Source organism: Pistacia vera, unplaced genomic scaffold (assembly GCF_008641045.1).
Source record: "Pistacia vera cultivar Batoury unplaced genomic scaffold, PisVer_v2 Contig992, whole genome shotgun sequence".
Taxonomy (NCBI): domain Eukaryota; kingdom Viridiplantae; phylum Streptophyta; class Magnoliopsida; order Sapindales; family Anacardiaceae; genus Pistacia; species Pistacia vera.
In genome coordinates, this window is record NW_022196881.1 from 1 (window position 1) to 11,656 (window position 11,656).

Below are 11,656 nucleotides of genomic sequence, written 5' to 3' on the forward strand. Positions count from 1 at the left end.
TCGCCATGGTCGGCAATAACTATATTTGTTTGCTTCTTGAATGAATGGTTTGACATATCGTCTAAAATCCTCCACCTTGGCTTGATGACACTTCTAAAAGAAGAATACGCCTGATTGAACACTTCTTTATGACCCATTTTTTTAATACCCTGACAAAAATCTGGAAGATTGTGATATCTTACACCAAGTACCCTCTCATTTGAGTATATGCTGCATCTACTAGATAATACTTTCCTGTTAAATCAAAGATATGCTTGATTCGAATGCATTTTGAATAGATAATAATCAGATAAGAAATGTTTTAAGTTTCACTAAGAATGCGACCTCTGGGAGGCTCTGGAAAATTTGCATCAGGTCAAGAATATTTTTAGCATCAGTGACACTGCCTTCCCAACCAGCAACTGCAAACGTGAACTGTATGCCGCCATCACGTTTTGAGTGGCATTCAATTTTTGCCAGTAAATCTGAGTTCATCTTCAACAGATACAAAAGCAGGAATATGAATGCCACCTATGTCACCAATACAATCCTGAAAATAATACAAGAACATATATATGAATACGTCATTTCAAATCATCATGTGTTTTAAAAACATGTATACCATCAATATAAATTATCTTAAAATGAGGCATATATCTAGCATCTCTAGATATCTCTTTGGGGATGTTAGCAAAATCAGGATCCAATGGCTAGGTGACATACAATATCCAATACTTGGTAGAAAAACCTATTCATAGTCTCGCCACTTACATGCTAAGTTTCCTTTACCATGTCCTAAAATGTGCAAGAACATTCCTAAAATATCAGCCGCACTAACTCTCCCGGAAGCCTTTAACCCATAATTAGTCTCCGAATCATTGCATAATCTAATGAATACGTCCTTTCTCATTCGAAATGCATCATGACATCAACTTTCATCCCCTTGCAATGCTTCCATCAACCACATATTACCTTACTTTAACAGAATTCCTAGGAGGTTCTTCATGAATATATGTCTTACAATAATACACTATTAAACCTGCAGTAACACACACAAGTTTGTAAAACAACTTATCCTCCTCCTCCTCCTCCTCCTCATTGTCATCAAACATACGCACAAGTAGGGAAAACTCCTTCTCCTCCTCCCCCTCCTCATCATCACCGCCGTCATCATTATCATCGTCATCAAACATACGCACAAGTTGGCAAAACTCCTCCTCCTCCTCCTCCTCCTCCTCATCTGAGATATCCATGTCTTGAAGCCAACCTGTGCTCAATCATTACCACCTCCACATACATGAGAGTCATATCCAAATGATGTTTCATTTTATACAAGATGACATATATTTTAAAGGAATCAATCATACAAAAATGCACCAAAATCAAAGAAAACATGTTCTATATACTACTATAAATAATTCTCTCTAATAACACAACATTTAAGCTTGAAAACCATCTGAATTGTAAGTGTTGCTTGTCAACTTATGAAATATTTGTATACGTTATTATTAATGTATGCGGTTTGCTTGGTCGAGTGTTTCTATGATTGTTTGCACATGTTATAACATATTGTTGTATGTGTATACATTGCCTTGTTCATATGATCGTGTTGAACAAACATGTGGGCACATTTCTGTTTATGTGTTAACATTCTTTTAATCTCTTTTCACAAGTATTGTTTTCATGAGACTTGCGTGATAAGACACTTTACAAGTGTCACTCTCTCTTCAGAGTGGTTCATGAAAGTTTATCAAAAAGTCTCTCTACGTGTACTGTAAAGATTGAATCTTGCAAGGATATAAATTGTGTTATCCTCTTCCTTGCATCTCTAACCTGGACATTTGCAGGTTCATTGAGCTCTGAATTTTACAAAGTATATTCTCGTTCAGATACTTTTTATTGTTGAGTTTATTATCGATCACTTTGCTTAACTTTTGAGTGTTGTAACGTGGTTCCTTTGTTGAAAGCTAGAAGGTAGTTCAAGCTGTTGAGTTGAAGGAAGACTTCGGCCATTTAAGCTTGTGAGGAGCTTGAGTTGTCCAAGTGGATTCTTGGACTCAAGTAGACTGTGGCAGAGGGTGGAGTTAAAGAGTCTTTTGTAGAGCAGGGAGTGTTTTACTTTGTTGTACTTAATTTCAACTTTGGATTTGCTTGTAACTTGTTTGTTATAATGGATTTACTTGATCTGGATTTGGTCCCATGATGTAGGCTAAAATAGTTTTTTAGCCAAACCATGTAAAAATTTCCGATGTGCTTTATTTTTCTGCTCATGTTGATTAATTTGTCTAATGGTTTGTTGATTAACTCCTAAAAGCATTAACACATGTTAAAACCCATTCCGCTGTGTGTAAAAAGAGTTCATTAACTCTTTTCATGAATAATGCAAGATTTCACGGTTTGTTTCTAAAACCATCCAAGGTCACCAAAACACTTGGAGAGTAACATTACTCGAGTAATGCTACAGTTACCGACGGGTATACACCGAATGACGTGACAAAATCCTGATCATTAATTTATTGTCAGTTAATATTAATCAATGGTCAGGATTTTGTCACGTCATTCAATGCACAAATTCGGTATAAACTTTTCGATAACTCTATCATTTTCCAACATTATCCCCCCCCATATCAGCCATTGAATTTCCCCCATCACTTTCCGGAAAACAAACCAATGGCTGAAAATGGGAGGTAACATTACCACCCTTGCAACATACAAATCCCAAAAAAACACATAACTCAACGCAACAGCAGTATTTATATCCATTCCAGCCAAACATTTTTTATCTCAAAAATAATAAAGTGTCAAAACCAAATGCCAAAATAGTTTACAAATTACTCATAACAAAAACTAATAACAAAAAAAAAAAAAAAAAAAAAAAAACAAAAAAAAAAAAAAAAAAAAAAAAAAAAAAAAAAAACACGCAAATTAATGTTGTGAACTTAAAACAGGAACGACTATGTCACTCAATTAAACTTGAGTGATAGAGAAGCTATAATGGATTGCCTTGTGGCCACTGCCAGAATAGTGTCACCGACGGCGGCGGACCAGTGTCACAGCCGGTGATTTGTGTTGTGGCTGCCATTACAATTGTTTGTGTAAAATATTTTTGATGGAGTAATATTATTTTTGTGGGTTTATATACACGTGTGTCATCAAATTTTGTGATTTAATTTTTGAATTAATTTTATAGACATAATTTATACTCACCCTTCTAATACAACAGATAATCAGGATTAAGATATCAATTAAATCATGAGTTGAGTTTATCATCCCATCAAATTAATGTCAATGTGTTCCTAACTACGAATGAATTAATTCTTAACATTTTTATCTTACAAATTACCTCAATCTTAATATAAGCGAACATATTATTATTGTGTGTAAATATTCTCCCCCTCATTTATATGAATAAGATAAGTATCTTCTTGAGACTTGAGAGTATCGAAAAAATTAACATATATATTGCCTCCATTCCAATGGATTCAAGCAGAGAAAGAATGAATACATCTTTTAATTATCTCACTCATCATACCTATAAAGAGTATTTTCTAAAGAAATACTCTTTTTGTTTCTTTATAATTGTCATTTTGAGAGTATTATTTTTTTTCAAAATAAATGACGCTGTCTTTTCTTTTTCAACGTTTCTCTGACCCACATCTCATTTCTCTACTCTGCCCCTCATCTCCTCTCTCCACTTTTTTCTATGCCCACATCTTCTCTCTCTCTCTCTTTTTCTATCTCTTCCCCTATCTCCTCTCTATTCAATTATTTCAATATTTAACACGTGTGTAGCGGGAAAAACAAAATTTGCCCACCTACAATATCAGAGGAAAAAGTTAATTTGAGGAGAGATAAAATTGATTCATTAAAAAGAGTGCAAATGCTTAAAATGATAATTATATAGAAACAGAGGGAGTAGTATTTTTGTTTATTTCAATCATCCTCAACATAAAAGAAAAAATTCATATATTAGAAAAAAAAAAAGGTACTATAAATCCCAACTCACAAAATCATTCAAAAATGGATAAATTTATATAAAAAAGAACATCCAAAATTCAACAAGTAGTTTTTCATGTCAGCTTAATTTATAAATTCATCATAAGTCGCTTACATAACGCCATAAATTCTAACTGTAGGTATGATACAATCATATAAAAAGGTATATTACAAATTTTATGTTTTTCGTTTACAAGTTTCATGTTAATGAATTGTTCCAAATTCATAATAATTTAACTGGTGCGGTTGTAAGTGCATTGACAAGATGTAGAACCCATACATGTTTGATCAATAAGGAGAGATTTTTACTTAGATTCACAACCTTTTTGCAGAATTCAAGAGTGCAATATTCTTGCTTCCACCCTATGTCAAAATTATCTATGCATCTTACTCTATTCTGAAGACCATTCCTGAGCTTTATGGCTCAACCCACGACCTAAAATGCATCAAAACCACCAAAAAATTAACTCAAAATCCACATTTATTAACATTAAAATCATCACTTCATATCATTCTAATAACAACTACACAACCTAAACACAATAGGGGAAATAAGTTCGAGTTAATGCTAGTATCAGATACATCAATTTCCAAATTTACCTTTTTAATTCCTAATAAATATAAAAAAAAGTGAGCCTGAAACATATCGATAAAGTTCTCAATTTGATATTGTAGCACCAAGTATACGATTCAATAATTTATTTGTAACGTGTTTAGCGTGACATTAACATAACTCATGGAGACAAAATGTCTATTAAAAAAGAAAAAAACACAACTCGTACCCACACTTAATGCATGATGCTCAATCAATCATGAGAGATGCACTGTGTAGAAAAATCTTTTTCGGGGTTTTAAATCTAGTTTTGTTGTATATGATTCATATAATTAAACTCAGACTATATTCAACCAGGATATGTAGGGAAAGAGAGAAGACCTAAAGACGAAGCCAGCATCAGAAACACAAGGAGATAAGCAAAATTCTTCTTCATCTTCAACTTCAAGCACAAACTACATTGCATGATGATCAAAGCTCTGAATTTATTGGCCAAATCTTTTGATGAAGGCCTCTATATTTGGCGTTGGTTTAAGTAACTGATGCCATCAAAGTGCAGCACATATTGACTTTGTTGGTTCCAACAAGTCATACAACAGATAATTTACTACTTTATAAGGATACAATGAACTGGATTTTGTCATCTTTATTCAGAAGTTATAACTAGAACCAGCAAACATTACTAATGTAAATTCTTTATAATTAAGATATTTATGAACATGTATACATAACAAAAAATGCTTCCCACATTTTGACTTCTTAACATCAACTTCTGTAGTATTAATAATGCCTCTCTCATTTTAATCAAAAATTGAAGTCAACAATTTATTTTACTTTTTAATGTAAAATTTAAAATAAAAAAAATCCAAAGAGTGGAAATAATGTTATTTTTATATTTGTTATTAGGAGATAATCGAAAGGAACAAAAATAGGATTCTCTCAACTGAACGCATAACAAAGAAGCATAAACACACAAGAGAATGAACATAATCTTCTTCATCTTCAACTTCAAGCCCTTTGAATTTTAACTACTAATAAACATTGTCAGAGCTTTGAATTTATAGACCAAATTTTCTGATAAAGGCCTTTATTTACTTAAGGTGTTGGAGTCCCACACCAACTGGGCATACTCAAGCATACTGGTTTATAAGAGGGGGTAATCTTTCTATTTAATAAGGCCTTATTGGGTAAGGAGTTAGACCCACCTCAAATTTTATCATGGTATCAGAGGTAGGCTTAGTTGAGCTGAGTGTTTGACCAACAGGTGATGAGTTAGAATCAGCAACTACCTCAATCAACAGACAGAATCAAACATATGGACTTGATTGTGAGGAGGAGTGTTGGAGTCCTACACCAACTAAGCATGCTTAAACCTACTGATTTATAAGAGGGGGGTATTAATTAGATAATTGATGCCATGTGGATTTGCTGTTCAATCTCTATCATCTTTATTTAGAAAATTCTAAAATATCAACGCTACACAACATATTGAACAATAAATATGACACAATCGAGCTCTCTTATCATCTATCAAATTTTCGCAATTATAAAGGGAACTTTTTGGGTTGCTTTGCTTGTTGTCTTGGTCACCAAACATCCTTCTATGGAGAGCTTTATGCCATTATTTCTGTTGTGGAGATAACTCATTGAAAGAGTTGAAATTTTCTATGATCGGGAAATGATTCGATGGCTATATTTGCTTGTCTCACTTCGGCTTTATTTGTTTGGCAATTGCATAATAAATGGTCTAACTTTTTTTTTTTTTTTTATATTAACAAAATTTATTTTCATCATTCTCATATTTATAGAGAAAATAAATAGTGCATTAGATATTTTGTTTAACATTGGTGTTGAATCAACTAATTATTAAAAATATAAATGATTACAAAAAAATTAAGTACCTTAAAATTTCATATAAATTTATTTTATATACTTGATAATTTCATTAGTTTTAAAAAAGAAAAAATAAATTAGCCATGGTATCCCAGATTGGCAAAAGCACATCCGATGACATAACTGACAATGTTTCAATTGTCGCTATCCAACTATGTCAACAATGTAGCATCTTATCACAAGACCTCAACAAAAATCCACTGAAAATTTGCCAATGCTTTGCAACGAGAGGCCACATCGTGGACTTACCTTTAAAATTTTTAGATAGATCACCTCACAAAGATCTCAATAGTATGAGAATGCCACCAAACGCATCAGTTAGCTGAATAAATTTAATTATGATATTTTTTTATTAATGTTTTAATTATAAAAATCAAATATTTAAGAAATCATTATAAGTATAAAAGATAATTGCTTTTAAATAAATATTTATTAAAAGATAAAACAATAACTTTAAATGTTAATAAAGAGTGGAATAGGGGAAGGAATCTCATTCTCCCAATATTAAGAAATACTCATTTCTTGTCAAATGTATTAAATAAATACTAAAATAGAAATGGAGAGAGCATCCAATTCTCATTCTCATTTTAGGATTACCTCTTAAATTCCATGAAGTAAACATAAACCTTAAAGTTATATTGTTAATATACTTTCAAATTACACAATAAGGCTCAATGTCGATTAAGATGTTTATCAAAGTCATTCATAGCTGTTAAGTGTGAAGCCCAACACGGTGCCGTTTACAGCCTCTATAGACTACACTTGACTAAATCTGGACCATTGCTTCACCATTTGATCCAAGGACTACCATGAAGCCACCTGTTCATCCATATAAAAGGAGACCCTTCTCTTTCAACCGTCACTTTTCACTTCAACATTTTTAGTGGATGGGTTTTAGTCTTTGTCTGTGTAATATTTTGGGTTTTCTTGAGTGATTATCCTAATCATTTGTGAGGGTTGCGTTTCTCTTTGGTTAGGGATTTTAGTAGTGAATATCTCTAGGGTGATAGTTACGCAAGGTTGTTTGTGAGGAGTGTAAGTGATTGATTGAGCGAGGGTTTGTTGTGATTGTTGTAATCTGTAAAACTACGATTTGATAGTGCAGAGAGCCCCTCTATTCTGAAGCTCAACGTGGATGTAGTCTATCCTAATCGGATAGGTGAACCTTGGTAAATCTGGTGTTGTTCTTGTGCTTCTTGTTTACTGATTGTGTGCATATTGTCCTGATTAAGATTGATAGAAGTCTAAAAACATAATAGTGGTATAAGAGCCTTCTACGTTCTTCATTAAATCAGTCGTCTCGAGATTTCTTAGGGTTCTTTGAGTTTTAAAGTTTTTCTTTTATTAAAACAATTGGGTGCTTGATTTATAGGGTTTATTGAAATTGTGAGTCTTGTTATCAATCTTTGATAAAAGAGGCCATTTGAGTGTCTCTAGGGTCTGTTCAGTGTACTGGTATCACAAGTAAAATGAGTACCACATGTTTGGACATCTCTCAATATGATGGGAAGATTGATTTTAACAGTTGGAAGAAGAAGATGAAAGCATTGTTTTCACACAACAATGTTGCTATTGCTCTGGAAAAGGATGCTATGAAGTGGCCATAAGAGAAGTTAAAGAATAAGTCAAAAGTTGACGAGGAGGCATACAATCTCGTCAAAATGAACCTCTCTGACAACATACTGAGGAAAATGGATGGCCTAGAAGCTCCGATTGCGCTGTGAGGTAAACTCGAAACCTTATATGCCTTACAATTTGCTCCCAATCTTGCTTTCTTGAAAGGTTCTTTGTATTCATATAAAATGGATAGTTTTAAGTCTATAGAGGATAATCTTGATGAATTCCTGAAAATGACATTAATATTGAAAGCACAGATTAAGACTTAGCGATACTAGTTTAGCCATGATACTGCTTAATTTGTTGTCTGGGGAATATCAAGTTGTTAAAATGCCTTACAATATAGTGGTACTGTTCCTAGTGTTGATTTAATCATTGTTGGACTAAAAGCTAGGGAGTTAGAACTGAAAAAAAAAAGAAATGGAAACAATCTGTTTGTAAAAGGTAGAGTTGATTCTGGTCAATCAAGGATAAAGTTAGGGAAAGGCTTTTAGTATAATTATGGTTTTAAGAATAAAAATAAGGGAAAGCGAAACAATAAGTCTAAAGGGGAAACAAGAAAAGTTTTCATTATAATAAAATTGGACACCTTAAGAAGAACTGTTATGAATGGATCAAAAAACAGAAACAAGCTAATACTGAGAGTAATTTAGCATGTACCAGTGATGGTATTGAGTTCCTTGAAGCTCTTATTGTGTCTAAGTCTGCTTGTGTTAAAGAATGGGTATTAGATTCAAGGTATTCCTTTCATATGAGTCCTAACAGAGACTAGTTTCAAGATTTTAAAAAGAATGAGCATGAAACTATGTTTATGGGTAATAATCATTCTTGTAAGGTTCAGGGAGTCGGTAACATTACCATTAAATTGAATAATGGTAAGATAATCATGTTAACTAAGGTTAGGTACATACCTGAATTGAAACGAAATTTGATCTCCTTAGGAACTCTTGATGAGTTTGGTTGCTGTTATAAGGGTCAAAATGGATGCATTATAGTGTACAAAAATAACAAAATAGTTCTTAAAGGGGTGAAAAGAAATGGACTCTATATCATGTGTGGCAATTACTATTATGAAAGTTTGAATCCTACACTTGTTTATGCTAATCTTTCTATGACTAAGAAGTGGCACCTTAGAATGGGCCACATGAGCTAGAAGGGATTGAATATCCTAAGCCAACAAGGGCTATTTGGTAAGGATTCTATTGATACTCTTGAATTTTATGAAACTTGCATTATGGGTAAGCAACATAGAGTGCGTTTCTTAGAAAGAACTCACCTTGCTACTAGTTGTCTTGGATATTTGCATGCTAACCTATGGGAACTTGAGAAAGTAAAGTCACATGGGGGAAGTAGTTATTTTCTGTCAATAGTAGATTACTTTAGCAGGAAGGTGTGGATGTATCTCCTTAAGACCAAAGATGAGGCCTTGACAAGGTTTAAGAACTGGAAACTGTTGTTAGAGAATCGAACTAACAAAAGGGTTAAGGCACTTAAGACTGAAAATGGGTTGGAATTTTATAACTTTGAGTTTGATAAATATTGTAGTGACCAAGGTATACTTAGGCATAGGACTGATAGGAAAACCCCTTACCAAAATAGAGTTGTTGAGAGGATGAACAAAACCCTACTAGGAAAGGTTAGATGCCTTCTATTCACTTCAAGATTACCAAAAAATTTTGGGGGGGGGGAAGCCTTAAACAGTGCAGCCTATCTAGTAAACCAGAGTCCCTCTAATGCCATAGACTTTATGTGTCCAGAGGAGAAATGGTCAGATAGGAAGCCCAATCTAAGTCACCTAAGGGCCTTTGGGTGTGCTGGTTATGCACACACAAGTGAGGGAAAATTAGACCCAAGATCCTTTAGGCATGTATTCTTGGGATGTCAAGAAGGAACAAAAGGGTATAGGTTGTGGGAAAAAGATGCACAAGGAGTAAGAATCATAGATAGTATAGATGCAGTCTTTAATGAAAATATATTTCCTTGTAAGTCTACTAACAGTGATGTAGGTACCTCCAGTATTGACTTCTTAAACCCAAACCAAACTGATGTTACTCAAATTGAGGTGGAGCTTGTAAGACCTCAATCTGAAATTTTTGATCCAAATGTTGAGGCCGAGACATCAAACATGGATCATGATGCTGAAGATGAAGCAACAGAGAATGTTAATATGTCTTAACATGAGTTACTATCTCAGTACCAACTGGCAAGAGACAAATGCAAAAAGAAAATCAGGCCTTTTGCCAGATATTCCTATGTTGATCTAATATATATTGCCTTGATTGTTAGTGATGAGGTTCAGAGGTCAAAACCTGACAATTATGATGAAGCAATGAGATCAAAGGATATAAGGAAATGGAGGACTGCCATGGAAGAGGAGATGCACTCCTTGAAGGTAAATGACACTTGGTCTTTTGTTCCAAAACCCAAAGATCAGAAACTGGTGGAGTGTAGATGACTGTTCAAGCTCAAGGAAGGTATAACTTCTAATGATCCTCCTAGATATAAGGCTAGATTAGTAGCAAAAGTCTACACACAAAGTGAAGTTATAGACTTTACTGAAATTTTCCCTCTTGTAGTTAAATTTGAAACAATAAGAATTATTTTATCTGTTGTTGCTTACGATGACTTAGAGTTAGAATGATTAGATGTGAAAACTTCTTTCTTGAATGGTGAATTAGAAAAGAAAATTTATATGAGCCAACTTACCGGATTCATAGATAAAAGACTGCCTAATCATGCCTGTTTACTGCATAAATCTTTGTATGACCTTAAACAATCACTTAGGCAGTGGTATAAAAGATTTGACTCATTTATTGTTAGCATTGGATTTACTAGAGGTAAGTATGATAGTTGTTGTTACTTTGCATTTACTGATAACATGCCTGTATATCTACTATTATATGTTGATGACATGTTGTTGATTAGTAAGTCAGAGTAAAACATAAATGAGTTAAAGGCCAATTTGAACTTGTTGACCAAAAGTCAATAAAGACATAATTGTAATTAGGCACAAGTGTAATTAGATCATGCGGTGCCGTTTTGTATTTTGTCTAAGATCCTTTATATAAACATTATCTGTATTCTCACTTGAGAAAATAAATAGTGCATTAGATATTTTGTTTAACATTGGTGTTGAATCAACTAATTATTAAAAATTTAAATAATTACAAAAAAATTAAGTACCTTAAAATTTTATATAAATTTATTTTAGATACTTGATAATTTCATTAGTTTTAAAAAAGAAAAAATAAATTAGCCATGGTATCCCAGATTGGCAAAAGCACATCCGATGACATAACTGACAATGTTTCAATTGTCGCTATCCAACTATGTCAACAATGTAGCATCTTATCACAAGACCTCAACAAAAATCCACTGAAAATTTGCCAATGCTTTGCAACGAGAGGCCACATCGTGGACTTACCTTTAAAATTTTTAGATAGATCACCTCACAAAGATCTCAATAGTATGAGAATGCCACCAAACGCATCAGTTAGCTGAATAAATTTAATTATGATATTTTTTTATTAATGTTTTAATTATAAAAATCAAATATTTAAGAAATCATTATAATTATAAAAGATAATTGCTTTTAAATAAATATTTATTAAAAGATAA

The 11,656-nt window shown here is 33.0% G+C and overlaps 1 protein-coding gene across 1 annotated transcript; it reads right to left on the minus strand.

Moving 5' to 3' along the window:
• Positions 1–324: 324 nt before the first annotated feature.
• On the minus strand, positions 325–1,232 carry LOC116121521 (the record flags this gene model as incomplete). The annotated part of the gene is made up of 2 exons (XM_031407475.1): positions 957–1,232; positions 325–474 (listed from the first exon to the last, which is right to left on the minus strand). Coding segments are annotated over exons 1-2 (426 nt in total), but the record flags the coding sequence as incomplete, so codon positions are not given.
• Positions 1,233–11,656: the final 10,424 nt, after the last annotated feature.